Below are 21,816 nucleotides of genomic sequence, written 5' to 3' on the forward strand. Positions count from 1 at the left end.
GATGAAGAAGTTCTAGAACTCTGTAGGAGTTCTAATCAAAAAGATGGTTGTCTCAACACTTTCATGTTGGATTGAATTCTAGTAGTCTGAGTTTTATATCTGTTAGACTATTTCAGCCATAGAAAATATTATTAAAAAAAGAGCTTAAAAGTAGAAAGGGAGTACCAATAGCTTGGGAGAAGATAAGTAGGAAGAATCTGGGCAGGAGAGTCTGGGAGTGACCTGATAAAACACTTTCTGAAATTAAGATTGTACAAGGCACTCACATTCTATTCAAGGCTGTGTTCCTGAAGGCCTTGTATAATTCAAAGCTTAATACCCTTGAATACTATTAATAACATCTTCATCAGAATGAAGGAAAGTAGAAAGGGCTTTGTCCTGGAGGTTTCTGAATCTTCCATTGTAGTTTAGTATTAATAGCATCTTTGAGTGATTTGATCTTGCCAACATATTTTCCCTTTTTTTGTTTGTATGGTCATATGATACTTTTTACACTTTTATGATACTTTTTACTTTAAATGCTTGCAGCATTTCAAATCCTAAATAGCACAGTTTAACATGGTGTTTATTTGACTCTGTCCATGTCTTTATTACTTCTAAATTCTGTTCTAGCGTGGTTGATCTTCAGCTTGAGAATGAGTGCCACTGTTTAATGAATGCTAGTATGATGTTGTTAAGTGATATTAAAATATTTTAAGTTAAAGGAAAGGAAAGTGAAGTCACTCAGTCATGTCCAACTCTTTGTGACCCCATGAACTGTAGCCTACCAAGCTCCTCTGTCCATGGGATTTTCCAGGCAATAGTACTGGAGTGGATTGCCATTTCCTTCTCCAGGGGATCTTCCCACCTGTAGAAGCGGACCCTTCTGAACATTTTTCCTACTAGCATTCTAGAATATTTTGATGTAAATATCGAACCCAGGTCTCCCGCGTTGTAGACAGGCGCTTTACTGTCTGAGCCACCAGGGAAGTCTTTTAAGCTAAAATAACATTAAAGCAGCACAGCAGTCATGAATGTCACTCACAGAAGTTCCAGGGCATGTGAACAACAGCCATGGATTAGATGACACTACCGTAATATGGTAGGTGTTCCAGCTGACCACCTAATACCACCCACTACTGTGTGGCAGTCACATAAGTGTGGTCCACATTTCGCTTGACCTACCCACTTTGAAGTCATGCATTTTTTAACTCAGTTTGAAGAGACTTGCGTTATTTCATATATTAGTTATAAAATAAGACCTAGTTAATACTTTTAATGTCATACTGTTTCAAACTGATATAAAATACAGTTGCACAAAGATGCAACTGTATTGTATACATCAAGATACAAATCAGTAAACATCAGAGTCTTTGGGATGCAACACGAGAAATTCCATAGATAGAAAAGGCTTTGACTGTAGACATGATTTTCTTGCTTTATAAAACAGAATGAATTAAATGAATAGAGGATGTCATTGCTCTCTGCCTAGTTGCTATGGATACCATCTGTTAGAATTATATTCTCATTTATAATGTATTTTATTAGATTTTCCAATGGTAATGTGAACCCAGTATACATCAGAGGATAAAGTGATTTTGTTTATGTATACATCGTCAAACTGACTTTTGAAATACTGAAATACCTTTTAAACATGTTCTTTGTAGTTTACGTGACTAATTTGCAGTAAGCAGTCTTCATTTATCTAAATTAAATTTTCTTAATTTGACTTAAAATGAAAGACTGGTTTGTTTTTAAGTCCTTCAGAGTTCTCTTGTCCATTGAACGTACTCGGAAAGACTTTATTATACATGGCTCTATGTTAAATTCTCAGTTTATTTGCATCTCAGTTTCTTTACTTTGGGATTCCCTGGTGACTCACACAGTAAAGAATCTGACTGCACTGCAAGAGACCAGGTTTGATTCTTGGGTCAGGAAGATCCTCTGGAGAAGGGAATGGCTACCCACTCCAGTATTCTTGCCTGGAGAACTCTATGGACAGAGGAGCCTGGCAGGCTACAGTCTAGGGGGTCTCAAAGAGTCAGATACAACTGAGCGTCTGACACTTTCACTTTTCACTTTTTTTCTTCACTTTATTTTGCTTAGGGTTTGACATTTACTGCTGCAACTCATGTTGTGTTTGCTGAGTTGTACTGGGACCCTGGACATATAAAACAAGCAGAAGACCGTGCTCACCGGATTGGACAATGCAGTTCTGTGAATATTCACTACCTTATTGCAAACGGAACTCTAGACACCCTTATGTGGGGAATGTTGAATCGCAAGGTAAAGCTAGAATTTAACCAGATTACCAACTTACTCATAGCTTATTATGCATAGCTTGTATGAATTAAGAGGCTGAGTTTTGGTGTTTTCAGGCAAAGCATATATACGTACACTAAGATATTGATGTTCATAGAGACCAAGTCCAGAAAAGGCTTCGGTTGGTAATGCTTTACCTGCTGTCCTTGGTAATCAGAGAGAGACATGAATTTACATGTGTTCCCATTGTCTTCCAAGCCCTTCTCTACCATTTTAGTGGCCAGGGGAGGATGAGCTAGTAAGGAGACAAAACATTTTCAAACCCCAAGTCCTTTTTGTAAGCTGAGAACCTATACTTTCTCAAAAGGATTCTTGAACCTTGAGTGATTCTTGATTCCTAAAGCCCATGATATATTGACAAAATATGATTTTCTTTATTGGATTGCTTGTGACTCAAATGCAAACCCAGGTTACTGCTTAGTAAATGTCAGCTGTGAGGCGACCTGTCCTAAAATCTATATGCTTTTCCATCTTACAGGCTCAGGTTACAGGAAGCACACTGAATGGGAGGAAGGAAAAACTTCAGGCCGAGGAGGGTGATAAGGAAAAATGGGATTTCCTGCAGTTTGCTGAAGCTTGGACTCCAAGTGAAAGGTCTGAAGAGCTCAGGGATGAAATGCTGTTCACTCGTGTAAGATTATATTCTTTTCTATTTATTTTATTTTTTTATTTTTTTATTTTTTTCTATTTATTTTAATACCATGAAACTATGACTTTATCATATATTGTTTTAAATGGCAATTTTCAGTTGTTCACGCTATTGAAAGGAGTCTCCATATAAAGGTGGAAAAGCTCTGAGAACTAAAGGATGACTGTGATATAAGGAGGCTGCAAGAGTGGTTTGTTTTTTTCAATAGTAATAGATCAGTGCTCACTGTTCAGCTCCTTAGAAAAACAAGGAAAGTAGAATTCCTGCCTTTAGGAGAAAATATGGGAGACTATATCTGAGACCCTGAGGGTAGGGAAAGATATATTAAATTTGCCACAAAAAGTGACATACACAAGTCTCATACTCAGTAAAGATATTTTGCATTACAGTGTTCAAAGTATATAACTTTATACAATTCAGCTAGTAAAACAAACAAGCTAGTAGAAAAAATAGGCAAACAATGTGAGCGTCAGAGGAGACTGGCCTGAATAGACAAAACATGAAGAGAAATTAGCTTCTCCAAAATAAGACAGATTTATAAAGGTACCCTTTTCTCTTTACAATTAGTAAGTAATCTATGGTGTGATACTTGGAGATCACATGACTATTACTGTTCCCAAAACCTTTCACGCCTTGGTTTTAGCATTCATTGATCTTGGCCTGAAGCAGTTTTGAAATTGTGATTTTTTAAATTCCATCATTGCTTCTTCATTAGCTGGCATTTTTCTGTAGAGAAAAACTTGTAATTTCTTCTTTTTTAAAAAACCTCACTACAAACTTGGTATTCTCTTATTGTTTAGTGTGTTATAATCTTGGCCTTTTTTTTAAGATCTGTCTGGAGAAAGCACCTTTATTTTATTTTATTGGGTTTTTGTTGTTGTTTGGGGTTTTTATTGAAGAATAGTTGGTTTACAATATTTGAATTCGTCTCAGATGTACTGCAAAATGATTCAGTTATGTGTTTTTTAGATTATTTTCCATTATTCAGTTCAGTTCAGTTCAGTCGCTCAGTGGTGTCCGACTCTTTGCAACCCCATGAATCGCAGCATGTCAGGCCTCCATGTCCACCACCATCTCCCAGAGTTCACTCAGACTCACGTCCATCGAGTCCGTGATGCCATCCAGCCATCTCATCCTCTGTCGTCCCCTTCTCCTCCTACCCCCAATCCCTCCCAGCATCAGTCTTTTCCAGTGAGTCAACCCTTCGCATGAGGTGACCAAAGTACTGGAGTTTCAGCTTTAGCATCATTCCTTCCAAAGAAATCCGAGGACTGATCTCCTTTAGAATGGACTGGTTGGATCCCCTCGCAGTCCAAGGGACTCTCAAGAGTCTTCTCCAACACCACAGTTCAAAAGCATCAATTCTTCAGCGCTCAGCTTTCTTCACAGTCCAACTCTCACATCCATACATGACCACAGAAAAAACCATAGCCTTAACTAGACGGACCTTAGTCTGCAAAGTAATGTCTCTGCTTTTAAATATGCTGTCTAGGTTGGTCATCACTTTTCTTCCAAGGAGTAAGCGTCTTTTAATTTCATGGCTGCAGTCACCATCTGCAGTGATTTTGGAGCCCAAAAAAATAAAGTCTGACACTGTTTCCACTGTTTCCCCATCTATTTCCCATGAAGTGATGGGACTAGATTCCATGATCTTCGTTTTCTGAATGTTGAGCTTTAAGCCAGCTTTTTCACTCTCTTTTACTTTCATCAAGAGGCTTTTTAGCTCCTCTTCACTTTCTGCCATAAGGGTGGCGTCATCTGCACATCTGAGGTGATTGATATTTCTCCTGGCAATCTTGATTCCAGCTTGTGTTTCTTCCAATCCAGCGTTTCTCATGATGTACTCTGCGTATAAGTTAAATAAGCAGGGTGACAATATACAGCCTTGACGTACTCCTTTTCCTATTTGGAACCAGTCTGTTGTTCCATGTCCAGTTCTAACTGTTGCTTCCTGACCTGCATACAGATTTCTCAAGAGGCAGGTTAGGTGGTCTGGTATTCCCATCTCTTTCAGAATTTTCCACAGTTTCTTCTGATCCACACAGTCAAAGGCTTTGGCATAGTCAATAAAGCAGAAATAGATGTTTTTCTGGAACTCTCTTGCTTTTTCCACGATCCAGTGGATGTTGGCAATTTGATCTCTGGTTCCTCTGCCTTTTCTGACAGAATGTGGTCCACTGGAGAAGGGAATGGCAAGCCACTTCAGTATTCTTGCCTTGAGAACCCCAAGAACAGTATGAAAAGGCAAAATGATAGGATACCAAATGAGGAACTCCCCAGGTCGGTAGGTGCCCAATATGCTACTGGAGATCAGTGGAGAAATAACCCCAGAAAGAATGAAGGGATGGAGCCAAAGCAAAAACAATACCCAGTTGTGGATGTGACTGCTGATAGAAGTAAGATCCGATGCTGTAAAGAGCAATATTGCATAGGAACCTGGAATGTCAGGTCCATGAATCAAGGCAAATTGGAAGTGGTCAAACAAGAGTTGGCAAGGGTGAACGTCAACATTCTAGGAATCAGCGAACTAAAATGGACTGGAATGGGTGAATTTAACTCAGATGACCATTATATCTATTACTGTAGGCAGGAATCCCTCAGAAGAAATGAGTAGCCATCATTGTCAACAAAAGAGTCCGAAATGCAGTACTTGGATGCAATCTCAAAAACGACAGAATGATCTCTGTTCATCTCCAAGGCAAACCATTCAATATCACAGTAATCCAAGTCTATGCCCCAACCAGTAACGCTGAAGAAACTGAAGTTGAACGGTTTTATGAAGACCTACAAGACCTTTTAGAACTAACACCCCAAAAAGATGTCCTTTTCATTATAGGGGACTGGAATGCAAAAGTAGGAAGTCAAGAAACACCTGGAGTAACAGGAAAATTTGGCCTTGGAATGCGGAATAAAGCACAGCAAAGACTAATAGAATTTTGCCAAGAAAATGCACTGGTCATAGCAAACACCCTCTTCCAACAACACAAGAGAAGACTCTAAACATGGACATCACCAGATGGTCAACACCGAAATCAGATTGATTATATTCTTTGCAGCCAAAGATGGAGAAGCTCTATATAGTCAACAAAAACAAGACCAGGAGCTGACTGTGGCTCAGATCATGAACTCCTTATTGCCAAATTCAGACTCAAATTGAAGGAAGTAGGGAAAACCGCTAGACCATTCAGGTATGACCTAAATCAAATCCCTTATGATTATACAGTGGAAGTGAGAAATAGATTTAAGGGACAAGATCTGATAGATAGAGTGCCTGATGAACTATGGACTGAGGTTCGTGACATTGTACAGGAGACAGGGATCAAGACCATCTCCAAGGAAAAGAAGTGCAAAAAAGCAAAATGGCTGTCTGGGGAGGCCTTACAAATAGCTGTGAAAAGAAGAGAGGTGAAAAGCAAAGGAGAAAAGGAAAGATATAAGCATCTGAATGCAGAGTTCCAAAGAATAGCAAGAAGAGATAAGAAAGCCTTCCTCAGTGATCAATGCAAAGAAATAGAGGAAAAGAACAGAATGGGAAAGACTAGCGATCTCTTCAAGAAAATTAGAGATACCAAAGGAACATTTCATGCAGAGATGGGCTCGATAAAGTACAGAAATGGTGTGGACCTAACAGAAGCAGAAGATATTAAGAAGAGGTGGCAAGAATACACCGGAAAACTGTACAAAAAAGATCTTCACGATCCAGATAATCATGATGATGTGATCACTAATCTAGAGCCAGACATCTTGGAATGTGAAGTCAAGTGGGCCTTAGAAAGCATCACTATGAACAAAGCTAGTGGAGGTGATGGAATTCCAATTGAGCTATTTCAAATCCTGAAAGATGATGCTGTGAAAGTGCTGCACTCAATATGCCAGCTAATTTGGAAAACTCAGCAGTGGCCACAGGACTGGAAAGGGTCAGTTTTCATTCCAATCCCAAAGAAAGGCGATGCCAAAGAATGCTCAAACTACCGCACAATTGCACTCATCTCACATGCTAGTAAAGTAATGCTCAAAATTCTCCAAGCCAGGCTTCAGCAGTATGTGAACCGTGAACTCCCTAATGTTCAAGCTGTTTTTAGAAAGGGCAGAGGAACCAGAGATCAAATTTTCCATTATGGGTTATTGTAAGATGTTGAATATAGTTCCCTGTGCTGTACAGTGGGACCTTATGTTTGTCTGTTTTATGTGTAGTGGTTTGTACCTGTGAAGATCACCCCATGCTCCTAGTTTATTCCTCTCCACCCCCTTTCCCCTTTGGGAACCAGAATGGTGTTTTCTGTCCGTGTGTCTGTCTCTGCTTTGTAAGTCAGTTGAGTTGTATCATATTTTAGAATCCTTATAGTGATTGCATATGATACTCGTCTTCCTCTGTCTTCGTTTGATAATCTCTAGGTTCATCCACATTGCTGCAAATGGCATAATTTCATTCTTCTTTATGGCTGAGGTGTATTGCTTCGTTTATCTATCCATGTATCTATCCATACCACAGCTTCTTTATGCATTCCTCTGTTGATGAAGGTTCAGGTTGCTTCCATGTCTTGGCTATTGTAAATAGTGCTGCTATGAACATTGGGTGCATGTATCTTTTAGAATTAGAGTTTTCTCCAGATATATGCCTGGAAGTGGGATTTGGGATCATATGGTAACTCCATTTTTAGTTTTTTGAGGAGTCACCATACTGATTTTTCCTTATGACTGCACCAATTTACATTCCCACTGACAGCGCACTAGGGTTCCGTTTTCTCCACACCCTTTCCAGCATTTCTTATTTGTAGACTTTTTGATGATGGCCATTCTGACTGGTTGTGGGATGATACTTCATTGTGATTTTGACTTGTATTCCATAATAATTAGTGATGGTGCACTGCAGCTCAAGCATTTTATGGGACCCAATAATTTTTATTTCTTACCAGGATCCATTTCCTGGTACATTTGCCCAAACATCTGTGCTGGACATGCAGACTCCTTTGTTAGACCTTAAGCATGCTATGGAACTGCTATGGGCCTGGATCCACATACACAGATTAGAATATTACTTGCTTCAGAGGTTGTCGGCATTAAGTGACAGATACTGTATGAGAGAGAGCTTACCCCAGTTCTGATACTTGGTAAATACTCAGCTAATGAGCAAAACAAAAGCAAACAAAGAGACAAAAAACCCCAACAACTTTCTTTTTCCAAATCAACTATATTTTGTCACGTGTCCCCAACATGTATCACACGGAGCCTGTAAGAGGCAACGTAAGGAATTCGTAGAAACAGAGTACTGACAGGACCCTGGTGCTGGTCCGCCTGGTCAAGTCCTCTCTCTGCCGCTGACTGGGGATCTTGGGAGCCACTTAACTTCTGTGCGCCTTAGTCTCCATTTATTATTTATGTTTATATACACCGCCTATAAGTGATATCATTTGATGCTTGTCTTTCTCTGTCAGACTTACTTCACTTACTATGATCATGTCTAGGTTCATTCATGTTGCTGCTAATGATATTATTTCATTCTTTTTTCATTAAAAAAAGGTTTTTACAGCACATTAAATTTACTCATAAAAACATTCTCAAAATGTATAATTTTTCCATTTTAACAAAGCATAATAAAACATAAAAAATCCCCAAACAGAACACTTGACATTTACAATTCAAAATCAAATTAGCAGGATATTAAATATTTATAAAACTATATCTTTTAAAAATATTTATAAAGTTGCATGCAATTTTGTAGAATTGACATGAAAGAATGGCTCAAAAATGGGAGAATTTTCCTTCATCCTTAAAAAGAGAATATGTCCAATAGAAGCTGTGAAGATTCTTGAGTACACAAGGTGTTCCACTGTGTGTGTGTGTTTGTGTATGACACATCTTAAACCAGTCATCTGTTGATGGACATTTGTGTTGCTTCCATGTCTTGGCTATTGTAAATAGTGCTGCCGATACACTGGAGTAGCTGTACCTTTTCTAGTTAGAGTTTTCTTCTTTCCTGGATACATGCCTGTTGTAGCCACGTGTTTCGGGAAACAAACTCACTCAGAAGGACAATGCAGATAGTGGAGGGCAGTTTATTACACCAGCGGGCCCAAGGCAGAGTCTCCTCTTAGCCAAGGACCCCAACCAGTTTTTGTGAAAACCTTATATACCCTAAGTGTACGTGCCCAAACCCACCTCCCCAAATTCACTGAAACTAGTCTGAACAAAGGAAAAGAAAGATACAGTCAAAGATAACTCGTGATTCATTTGCCTTAGGCCTAGGTAGTTAACAGTGGACAATTATCAGTAGGCCTGTGGTTATACCCCAATAAGCATAATAGAATTTATGATTCTATTCGGTCACACAGATAATTAGGGTATTCTTTTAGCTGACTTAGAGTCTAGGTATGAGCCCTGGGACTCTTCCATCTGGGGGGGTCTGGTTTTCCAGTTGGTATGTCGTTTCCACAGATACTGGGCATATAGATCAAAGTCCATAGTCCAGTCCAAGATGGAGTCCTGCTTTCAAGACGGAGCCTGTTCTGTTTCCTGCTTCATGCCTAGGAGTGGGATTGTAGGGTTTATTATTTGTAGACTCTTTTAATGATGGTGGTTCTGACTGGTATGAGGTAATACCTCATTCCTACAACTAAAATAGTTTCATAGCAAGGAATACATTCTTCTGCATATATATAAGGATACATGTGCAAAGATGTGTACTCAGTGATCCTTTTTGGAATGAAAAAAATTGGAAACAACCAAAATGTCCATCAGTAGGACAATGGCTAAATCAGTTGTCACAAGATACTACTTAGAAGTTAACATGAATGACTTAGGTTTATATGTATGAACATGACCGTATTTTGGAAACATGATGTTATTGTTATGCCCGAAGTCCGAGTTCCCAAAACAGAGAGAAATAAGACGTCCATGGCAATGCAAAAGCATAAAGGGGTTTATTGCTAGCTCGAGCTAGGGCTCCCACAGGCACCAAGGCAGCGCATATAGGAAGGGAGCCCTGCGTCTTGGGTTGCACTGTTTTTATAGGGAATTTATTCAGGTAAAAGGGTACAAAAAGGGGGTGTTCAGGCAAGAGGATAACTGATTGGCCACTTTAGGGGGTGTTTAAGTTGACAGATAACTGGTTGGTTACTTCCATCCATAGGATTTGTGTGTAGATTCTTGATTGGTTTTTACTTCCAAGGTAAATCACAAGCTCCTGAACGTAAAGTCAGAAGGTTTAGCCTAGGGGCCTATTGGCTCGTGTACAGTGGGGCTAGGTTAGGTAATCTGAGGGTTGATTGGCTATGGGTAGTGGGCTCAGGTTGGGTAACATCCAAAGTTCTTTTGCCCAGGACCTTGCGGGATGGAATTTTTTTACAAGATGGAGTAGCTCAGGCCCTTCATCCTAGGGTGAGTGGGACCTTCCTAGGGGGTAGTCTCCCGGAATCATGACCTAGGTTTACAAGAATTCAAAACCTAGGCCTAGTGCAGCCTGTCGAGCCTGCCATGGCGCCGGTCTGGTTCCCCAACAGTTATTTTTTTAATGCACAGCACACATAAACACACAAATAATATTATGTATTTGTGAACACATATATATAAAACAAGATATGTGAACATAGATTGGAAGAATGCATATTAAATTTATTGCCTCTGAAAGAAGAGAAGAATGAGTCTAAGGAAGACTGAAAGTGTGGCAGCAGCTTTATCAGAAGTATTTTATTTTAAAAAAGTATTGAGGTGAAGTTGCTCAGTCATGTCTGACTCCTTGCGACCCCATAGATTGTAGCCTGCCAGGCTCCTCCGTCCATGGGATTTTCCAGGCGAGAGTACTGGAGTGGGTTCCCATTTCCTTCTCCAGAAGATCTTCCAACCCAGGGATCGAACCCAGGTCTCCCACATTGTAGGCAGACGCTTTACCATCTGAGCCACCAGGGAAGCCTTAAAAAAAAAAAGCATCAGAAGTAAATATTACAATGTTAGTATCTGTAAATTTTGAATGATGGGTATATGGATATTTGTTATATTGTCTGTACAATAACAAATGCTATTTGGAGGCCATATAGCAACTGAATAAGAGGAGCATATAGCCATTCAAACTGTCTTTTTCCTAGCTCTTCTGGTTCAAAATGGTGTGAAAGTTAATGGGGAGTTTAATTGTAATTTTTGAAAGAATTGATCTGCTATTATAGGAATGAAATTGAAGTCTGTACACATTTTCTCATAATGCAAAATTAAAATTTTAATCTCAAGTTCATTTCCATAAAATACATAATGTTTTTTATGTGGAACATTATTACATTTTTTGTATGCTATTTGGAGGGCTAGTACATTTTTCTTTTCTAGGATACCAGAATGCCATTCTGTCACATTTGTTTTAAGAAAAAAAAGAATTATTTCCAAGATATTTTTCTCTTATTTTAAAAAGTACTTTTATTTTAGTAGTGTTTATTATGTTGTATTTTGGTCTATAAAAATCAATAGATATGCTAGGTATTTTAAAAATATATAACTAAAACCATGATTTGTAACTATTTTCCACTAAAATTTCCTGTTGAACTATGTCTGAGTTCCTTCCTAAGATAAATATTAAGAACTTGAAACATATGTTCCCACATATGTGTGTGCATGTGTGTGCATGTGTGTGTGTGTATATATGTATATATGTATGTTTGTTGTTTTAAGGTGTCTCCAAAGAAAATAATATATCTGTGTACAAAGTTAAAAAAAAAATCACCTATCACCCTTAGCAAATCTTGCTTTACTTGAATTAGGTGTTTGTCTTTCAAAAGGTTAGTGTTAACTCAAACAGATTTCTCAATGCATGCCTTTTACACAGATGGTTTTGTATAGATGGGAATCTTGTAATGAGAAGAGACCATTTTATTCTATTTGCTTTGTATTTGTTTCCTTGTTTGTTGGCCAAGATGTGAAGTGTGCTTTAAAGGACCTTAGGTGAGGTAGCTGCTTATCCCTTTGTCTTTATACCCCCCCTCCAGCTTTATGCATCTTAAGAAATGTTCAATTTGTTGAGAGATCCTAAGGAAATTTAACCAACATGTTCTCCTGAGTGCTGCCAAAATTTCAGCATTTCCTATGGGAATTTTTCTATTTATACTGATGTCTTTCAGATCCTTTTTTAAAGCCTTTTTAAAAAAAGTTGCCTACATTTAGCATTTTTAGGATACTTCCAATTTTACCAATTAAACTTTGCCAAATTAACTTTGCCCACTGTCATCAAAAACTTGTTTAACTGAAATGTTGATAACAGTTCTAATTGGATGGTTTTTAATAGCTTATGAATATTTCTGTAGTATCAGCATTTTAAGGAATGTTCATTTTATCTCTGTCCCAGCGTGTGGCTGCTGCATCTGGAGGATAGAGTTGGGGCAAAGAAGAAGGACCTCCCAAGGCCAGAGGAATAGATTGTGTGTATTAGTGTGAGACTTGCCCAGGCTGTCAGCTTTAGTCAGGGAGACTTGAAGGCTTCGAGGAGCAGAGAGGGAACCTGCAGGGCAGAGAGAGGATGAACCCAGGCAGAAAGAGGAGTCCCAGCTCCCTGGGTCCCTGGTTCGCCACAGTCATCTTAACTCTTCCAGTTCATCACGTTCAAAACATTGTGGACTCTAAAAATGATTATTAGAAAGCCAATGAATGTGGTGCATTTGAAAAATTGGTCTCCAGTGAACTGGGTTTCAGGTGTACTGACATTTAGCATGTGTAAGTGTTAGTTACTCATTTGTGTCTGACTCTTTGCGACCCCATGGACTGTAACCCGCCAGGCTCCTCTGTTCATGGAATTCTGCAGGTTGGAATACTGGAGTGGGTAGACATTCCCTTCTCCAGGGGATTTTCCTGGCCAAAGAATGGACCCGAGACTTCTGATTGCAGTCAGATTCTTTACTGTCTAAGACACCTTGGCTTAGTCTTCAGCATATGGGCTTTTGGCAAATTGTTCTCTGTGGATTGAGGTAGAGCTAACATTAGTATGATTATGGGTCGTGGGTACAGGGAGACCTGTGATTGGGAAAAGGAGGAAAATGAGAGAATATTTTCCTGGACAGAATTTTTGTATTAGTTTTGTTCTTTCTTGTCTTCTTTCTCCCCTTGTGTTCATTCAGAATGACATTGGCATTATCTTTGTCTCCCTCCTCTCTTAATCAGAATACTTTGTCACAGAACTCAGCTTAATCAAAATGTATGGAACCAGGGCTAGCACTATACCAGTGTATATGGGTATAAGTGTACTGGCTGTTAAATGCTGAGTATTTGGCAACAGGAAACAGCCACGTCTTCAATCCCTTCATTATTCTCCCTCACCCACCACCTGGACCTCCCCGTGATCCTTCACAGCCTTGGCCTCAAGGACTCTGGTTAATACCTCTGCTGCAGCTGTTATTAAGTATGTAAATAACACCCTGCATAAAATTAATCCATATAAATGTATGAGTCACAGTTCTTTACCCATCCTAGATATATTTACATTTTAAAAAGATTATTTATTAACCCAAATGAAGCTCAAATTGAAGTCCAACTCAAATGAAAAGAAGTGCTTCTACCACCACAAAGAAGGGTGACACTTTGCACAGCCCAGTTGGCTGTCCCTTCAGTAACCAGTTCCTTCTAGAGGCCATCACCAAGGTCACCGTCTCAGATAGGGCCCGCTTTCTCAAGACTCCTCCTTCCTTCTGCACCTCCTTCCACACGCATGACTTGCTCAGTTCTCTTGGTTTTGCAGTGTTTGGATTTTCCTACATTGGCTTCCAAGGAGTGATAAAGTAGGGCGTCTCCAGATGGAAGGAGAGAAAGATACGGGCTATAGTAGTCTATATTGTCATTTCCAAGTAATTAAAGGCTGTTTCTGGATAAAATAGAATGAGTGGAGTAATCATATAGGAAGCCTGCCTCTATAGTTTTCATTTTCTCCTGCCATCATCTCATGGGTATCCCTTGCTTTAGCGACAGCTGTGGGAAATTGGGCTCTTCCCCTCACCTCTTCTTTTCCCATCCTCCAGCAGCATCATTTATCCAGCTACTTAAGTCCCTAGATCACTAGATGGCTCCTGAGGTCCCTTTCATTCATTATATATGTATGCAAAATAAAATAGCTGAAGAGAAACTTGGTGCATAAGAGATTCACAGATAAGCAAAAGAAAGGACTCTAACTTCATGTGGTAACAAATCCAGCTCCTGCTTAGGGTAAATCTTCTTTGGGCTTGGTTTCTCTTCTCCAAATCTCACTAAGCCAGTGTGTGCATGCTCAGTCATGTCTGACTCTCGTGGACTGTAGCCCCTCCAGTCTCCTCTGTCTGTGGGTTTCTCCAGGCAAGAATACTAGAGTGGGTTGCCATTTCTTCCTCCAGGGGATCTTCCTGACCCAGGGATCAAACCCGGGTCTCCTGCACTGCAGGTGAATTCTTTACCATCTGAACCACTGGGGAAGGCCCCCTGAGCCAGAGCTGCTTCCAATTCAGTACTTCAGACTGCAGCTCTCTCTCCATTGTGGAATAGACCTCCGGACAGTTTCCAAGTTCAGTCACACTGCAGTCTCTGCTTTCCCTCAGCCATTGTTTTCATTTTGTAGGCTTTTAGCTCAACATCTCCTAATTCTTTTTCCTCACGAGCCTCTCTCTGATGGTCTAATCTTTCTTTCCTTGCCATAGAACTTCATCATTGACCTGGCTCACGGCCTGCCTTTTCTCTGTCATAGTCTTCAAGTCCCCTGCTGTACTCTCCTCAAGGCCATCTAGAATGGCCTTCACCCAAGGCAAATTTACATTTGCATTAAAACACCCGTATTTGCATTAAAAATCTATAGAATGCTTACCAGTCTGCTGAGAAAAAATTCAATGGAACTGAAAAGGAGGGCTCTTTAGCACACTGAAATTTAAAAATATGCACTCCAAATTCAAAACAAACTTTATGTTTTTTATTAAATGCCAACATTGTAAAAAATGTTTGTTTTGTTGACCTAAGAACTGCAAATAAGAAATCTTGTCATACACATAAAAAATTACTTTGTTACCCACATACTGTCTAGTTGGAAAAAAAGATGGTGACAGCAAAAAAGAAAATTGATCACAGGAGCTCTATATTCATGAAGTATAAATCATTCTTATCCAAAAATCTCTTGTTTCTCAGTATGCTAAAGCACTACTTTCTTGAAGGTAACACATCTTAAATTCAAATATTTATTTAATATGTATTTTAGAATTCAAGCCACTATGTAAACATGATATAATTAGTTTGCATAATAGCCTAATAATAAGGACAAGAGGGTAGCCTCATTACTGTGGAAACATATAAATATCTCTGTCACAGCTTACATCACATAATGCTTTTATTAGGCATTTTTCTTGTTTGCCTTTGTAACTTCAGTTCACTCAGTGATGATAATTAACATGTACTGTAACGAGTATTTCAAGCCCTTAAAAACTCATGACTTTATTTAACATTCAGGGCTATACCAGAGGCAGATAATATTACCCTGCCCCAGTAAAGCTCAGAAAGATTAAAGATCACCTGCCTAAGTTCATGTAGCCAATAAGTAGCAGAGTTTAGATTTGAACACAGGGCTTTCAGCTGCAAAGTCTACCTTCATCAGTTCAGTTCAGCTCAGTCGCTCAGTCGTGTCCGACTCTTTGCGACCCCATGAACCGCAGCACGCCAGGCCTCCCTGTCCATCACCAACTCCCGGAGTTCACTCAAACTCATGTCCATCGAGTCGGTGATGCCATCCAACCATCTCATCCTCTGTTGTCCCCTTCTCCTCCTGCCCTCAATTTTCCCCAGCATCAGGGTCTTTTCAAATGAGTCAGCTCTTTGCATTATGTGGCCAAAGTATTGGAGTTTCAGCTTCAGCATCAGTCCTTCCAATGAATATTCAGGACTGATTTCCTTTAGGATGGACTGGTTGGATCTGCTTGCAGTCCAAGGGACTCTCAAGAGTCTTCTCCAACACCACAGTTCAAAAGCATCAATTCTTTGGTGTTCAGCTTTCTTTATAGTCCAACTCTCACATCCATACATGACTACTGGAAAAACCATAGCCTTGACTAGACGGACCATTGTTGACAAAAGAATGTTTCTGCTTTTCCATATGCTTTCTAGGTTGGTCATAACTTTCCTTCCAAGGAGTAAGCGTCTTTTAATACCTTCATAACCTTGCCAAATTATACTAGATGGATTAGCCCATTGTGGATCCCCAATTGTTTGTGGAATGAAAAGAAAACTGAAATTGTTTTGTTAACAATTTTGTTAACAATTGTTTTGTTTATAGGATGTGTGCTACTGTTATGGACCAGGTTTTTTTGCCTCCTTAATCAGCAGAAATTGATCAGAGACAAGAAAGTCAGGCAAAGCTTTGCTGGGGCCCCTGCTGCAGTGGTAGGGAGCAAGAATACGCAACAGGTTCCCTTGCTAGCTCTCCCATTCAGGAGGAGCAAGTGGAATGAGAATAGGGGTGTGTCCAGAGGTTTGGCTGGAGGGGTGGCTTAGGTAGCTTGCCCCTTTGGTATATTGAGTACAGGGGGCATGCGTAATACCCTGCTTTTGCTCCCAAGACCCAGTTTTTGCTCCGGGCTCTTCCGAAGTAGCAGCTGGGTTGTTTGATCTTTTTGTATCCTGCCCCAACTGCACAGTGCACACAGTTATTTTTCATCCCTTGTAGTTTCTTTGTATTTTGTTACTCAAGGAGCCATTTGTCCAGTTGTGAGCACTGCAGCAAAGGGTCCCAGGTCCCACCCTGTCTCTCCTACCACAGGGCGTTCAAAGAGCATTCATTATAGAAACATTTATTAAGATTGTTGCATATAACTGTTTCACTTTGCTGTACAGCAGAACCTAATACTATAAATATATACAAATCAACCATACTCCAATAAAAATTAATAAAAAAATTATATGAAATGCAAATTAAAGACCATGAATACCGCTTCACACCCACTAGAATGACTAAAATTAAGAGAGACAACGTGTATTGGCACAGATGTAGAAAAGTTGGAACACTAATACACTGCTGCTAGGAATGGAAAATGGTGTAGCCACTTTGAAAAACAGCCTGGCAGTTTCTTAAAGTGTGAAAACACAAATTTAATGTATGACCCAGCAATTCTGCTTCTAAGGGAATTGAAAACGTATATCCACTTAAAATGTTATATGTAATCGTCATAGCAGCATGACTCATTATAGCCAGAAGTTGAGAACAGTCCAAATGTCTATCAATTGAGTAACGGGTAAACAAAATATGGTGTGTGTGTGTGTGTGTGTGTGTTAGTTGCTCAGTCCTGTCCAGCTCTTTGTTATCCCATGAACTGTAGTTTCCAGGCACCTCTGTTTATGGAATTCTTTAGGCAAGAATACTGGAGTTAGTAGCTATTCCCATCTCGAGGGGATCTTCCCAACCCAGGGATCAAACCCAGGTCTCTGGCATTGCAGGAAGATTCTTTATTGTCTTAGCCACTAGGGAAGCCCTATACATATGTGTATATGTATCCATCCATACAATGGAATCTTATTCAGCCATAAAAAAGGAGTGAAGTTCTGATGCATGCTATAACATAGCTTAACCCTGAAAATGTTATACTAAGTGAAATAAGACAAACACAAAAGGCCATATATTATTTGGTTCCATTTATATTTTGTGGCCAGAATAGGCAAGTCCATGGAGATACAAAATAGATTAGTAGTTGCCAGGGTCTTGAGAGAGGGAGGGACAGAAAGAGATTGCTTATTTGGTTTGGAGTTTTTTTTGAGGGTGATAGAAGTATTTTACAAGAAAAGAGTGGTGATAGTTACATAATTATACTAAAAGGCACTGAACTGGATACTTTATAAGAGTTAATTAGTTCAGTTCAGTTCAGTCGCTCAGTCGTGTCCGACTCTTTGCGACCCCATGAATTGCAGCACGCCAGGCCTCCCTGTCCATCACCAACTCCCGGAGTTCACTCAGACTCACGTCCGTCGAGTCATTGATGCCATCCAGCCATCTTATCCTCTGTCGTCCCCTTCTCCTCCTGCCCCCAATCCCTCCCAGCATCAATAGTATATAAATAGATTACATCTCACTACATCTGTTGTTTTAAAAAGACTATCTCCTAGGTGCAAAGATAAGGAAAACAACTTTCTTTTGGAGCTTACTCTTTAAATGGGAGAGATGACTGTAAGTGAATCATTTTAATGCAGTGTAATAAATGTGAAAACAGGCTCTGGGAACATAGGATAGAATAAATAACTACCTGTGGGAAGCATCTGAGCTGGATTATGAAGGATGAGATCAAAAGAAATGGGTCCCACACACCCACAGGCACCATGGTAGTGCCAAGGCCAACCGTAAGCGTCAAAAAGTGGGCGATGCCCCAATCCCTGGAAATCCCCAGGCCTTCCCCAAAATAGCTGGAAGACTCCTCCCATTCATTAGTTTATAAAATTACCCAGCCCTATAAAAAACTGACAGTCCCATACCCTAGTGCCTCTCTTGCCTTCTAAGATGGCCCACACCTTGTTTATTGACTGTGTTTCCTTCACTTAAATAATAATAAAGAAATGGGTCCTGGTTCAGGCAGGCAAACACTGAAAGCATGTGCCAAAGCCTACTGATAGGAACAGACATCCTGACAATGGGAATTCCATGCAAATGTGAGCGTATGATGAGAAGTGAGTCAAAGTAGAGGAAGCCTGAAACTGTGGCACTGATCAGATGGACAGGAGCCCACGCATGCCCTGCCAGGAGGTCGGACTTTATCCTAGAAGTAGTGTATGAATAGCATCATCAGATTTGTTTTCTGAAGATACTTCTCATGGCAGTGTGGGAAATGATCAGGAGGGAGAAGAGACAGGTTCTTGGAGGCAATGGTAATAGGGGAATGGATTATTGCTGCCTCCCTCCCATCCAGTTTGAGTCTGAGGTAAAGGATTTTCTGTCTCCACTCCGGAGGGCTTTCTCCCCCAACCCCTGGAGGATGACTTGTTAATCTGAATTTTTTCAGCCTGAGAACTTGGGACACAGTTCAGGCCTCGTGCTTCCCCGAGGTGTGCTTCTCTTGGACCGTGTCTCCACCGGAAGCGAGCCCTGTAATCTCTGCTGCTCACTTTGGGGTGAGAAGTAGGAAGTCCCGTTATGGCCTTGGGTTTTGGCTGGTTTCTTTAATACACCTTTTTACCAAATTTTCCTGGGGTGCTTTCAGGCACTTGCAGGTCTATTAATAAAGCCAGTTCTTTTTTATTTACAGTCCCCTTTGTCAGAGACTCCCAGCTGGAGTCTGGGGTACTGAACTCCACCCTGAACTCCTAACAGTAATAGTGGTAACGGAGAAAGAAAAACTGCAGACCTTTCACAGGCAGTATCATCACAGTGAGGCCTGGAGGAACTCAGCAGCACGTGCAGGAGAAGCAGAAGGAGTTGAAGCAGGCATTTAAAGGAGGTTCCATAACTAGAGGCATGCAAGTAGGTGAGGGCAGGGCAAACGGAAGCATAGGAAGTGACCCAGCTTAGTCTAAAACTGAAGAATCCATAGCAGACGTGTCTGTCAGGCTCCTCTGTCCATGGGATTCTCCAGGCAGGAATACTGGAATGAGTTGCCATTTCCTCCTCCAGGGGATCTCAAACCCATGTTTTCCCAGGTCTCCTGCAATTGGCAGGCAGATTCTTTACCACTGTGCCACCTGGGAAGCCCCATAACGGAGGATTTCATGTTAATTTGGTAAACAGGGAAGAGCCGAGGGACTGTGATGGTGGGAAGTGAGCAGGTCTGCAGACAGAGTGAAGGCCCACTCAGCCCCTCTGGCGTCCGAGGCGCCTCTGAACAGCTCAGCTGATGTCTGTGAGGCATTTCATTTGCTTTGTTTCTTCTATGCCCACAGAGAAAACGTGCTGTGCCTAGGTACTGCTCACTGCCAAAATTTTAATTAGTACATGGGAATGGACGTTGTGCGAAATTTGAAAAAGTCATTTCTTTTTTAGGAGAATTTAAATTCATTTTTTCAGTCAGATGATTGCAACTCTACTTTTCTCACTCAATATCGCCTGGCTTGTTTATAAGTGTTAGTGAACTGGCTGTTTAGTTCCAGTTCCAATCATCGACCATCCACTGTTCTGGAGACCAGCAAGATATCATGGTCACCCACTTGTAAGCTACGGTTTTGTTCATTCTTTGGGGAGCAGGAGAGGACAGGCATGAGGCAGTGCTGCCTTCTCCCAGAGCTGCCCTTTGATCAGAGTCTATTGAACCCGACACCAGGGCTTTTGTTGGTGGTGTGTGCTGCACTGGAATGGCACCAGGCTTTGAAGTGCTTTATTGCTTTTTTGTATGAGTTTTACCAGATTTGCTTTTCCTTTCCCTCGGTTCTAACAGCTAACTTTTAATCCTGTCATCATGGCAGGGGATTTGTCTCTAAAGAGCAGTTGTTTACCATGGTGCGAAATGGAGCAAATATCTTAGGTCCCTGAACCTTTCAAATAAACACACACATTTTGCCACCTTAAGCATTTTGCAGGTTTTGTTCCCAGCGTTTCTCACCAAAAGCAATATTTTTTCTTTTGCTTTTCAAAAACAATACTGAACAAAAGGCAGGAACATAATAACTCAGTGTCAGCTTTATAACTGAGGAGAGGAATATGTTCTTCTCTTTCCTACACTTCTTATTACACGGGCATGTTTACTTAACTGTATTTTCCCCAAAGCCTTGTGATAAAAATTACCATAAGATTAGACTACTCTTCCTATTTTGAAACATGTACATTTAAGTTCCTTTTTATCATACATTAAAAGGGTCACTTAATATAGTTATTTCTTTATAAGAATAGTCACGATGAGTTCAAGCATTTGTCAGTAATTTGTTCCTATACTGTCTCTTCTGAAAGCAAGAATGTAGTTACAAAAGACAAAAGACTTCTTAGCTCAATCTTGCTATTAAGTAACAGTTTTCCTAAGTCATAAAAGTATTGTCTTTCTGTGTTCCTGATATCTTTACCACTGAGAAATGCTGATAACATTCACAAAGTTGGTAATTTTTCAGTCATAAATCTGCCAGAAGAGTATGGGTGCTCAGTATATAACTGTCAGGATGGCTGTTGTAGCTTGGGGATTCTAGTTTGTTTGGGTGAGCCTGATAAAATTTGTCCATCTAAGGAGTCATGTCATTTATTGATAAATTTAATTTTTTTTAGAAAACATGCTTATGTGGGGAACATTTTGTTTACAATCATTTCTTATCCCTTTTATTCAGATGCTTTAATCAGTAGATCTACCATTCACTTTATGAAAATTAGTAGAAAAAAGACAAACAAAAGGTAATTATATCCTCATGTTACTAAAATGCAAGACTTTTGCATTCATGTTAAATATCTGAGTCTACAAATCTTGTTGAAGGTCTTTCCTTCCTGTTAACCAGACATGTCCCAAATGCTTGCTGGGATCTCCGTGAGAAAGCTGCTGCTGATAGAGCCTTGTCTCAGAACTTCACGGAGGGTGTGTTTTGTTTTAAGCTGACCTACGTGACAGTATGCCTCTGAGTCCCGCCAGCACAGCAGTGTCCCCTATCACTCCCCAGTCATTGTGATTCATGTGCTTTTTTCTCACCTCATCAGTGATTTCCCTTTTTGACTGTGTGAGACTCTCGTGTCATTTGCTCTCTCCCGGGTCCGGTTTAGAGGGACAGATAAATGAGCTCAGTGAGGTGTCACGCCTGCACAGAAGTCGCTCCATTTGGTATTCTTTAATATTCTGTTTCTCTCTAATACACACTTTTATTTTTTATGATTGGCTACTCTGTGTCTCCGTGGCTGCACCGGCTTCTCTCTGGTTACCGTGAGCGGGGGCTGCTCTCTGGCTGAGGCACGCAGGCTTCTCACTGTAGTGGCCTCTCCCGTTGCGGAGCATGGGCTCTGGGGTATGTGGGCT

General features: G+C 40.3%; 1 protein-coding gene across 5 annotated transcripts in view; it reads left to right on the forward strand.

Annotated features, from left to right (window-relative positions):
* Positions 1 to 21,816, forward strand: part of ZRANB3 (zinc finger RANBP2-type containing 3) — a 296,619-nt gene that overhangs the window by 237,194 nt on the left and 37,609 nt on the right. For all 5 annotated transcript variants that reach the window (XM_042243938.2, XM_060410091.1, XM_012138942.5 and 2 more), the window contains 2 exons: positions 2,086 to 2,265; positions 2,780 to 2,932. In XM_042243938.2, the coding sequence (XP_042099872.1) occupies positions 2,086 to 2,265; positions 2,780 to 2,932 (333 nt within the window). The remainder of the gene's footprint in view (positions 1 to 2,085; positions 2,266 to 2,779; positions 2,933 to 21,816) is intronic.

Source organism: Ovis aries, chromosome 2 (genome assembly GCF_016772045.2).
Source record: "Ovis aries strain OAR_USU_Benz2616 breed Rambouillet chromosome 2, ARS-UI_Ramb_v3.0, whole genome shotgun sequence".
In the NCBI taxonomy this organism is placed as follows: domain Eukaryota; kingdom Metazoa; phylum Chordata; class Mammalia; order Artiodactyla; family Bovidae; genus Ovis; species Ovis aries.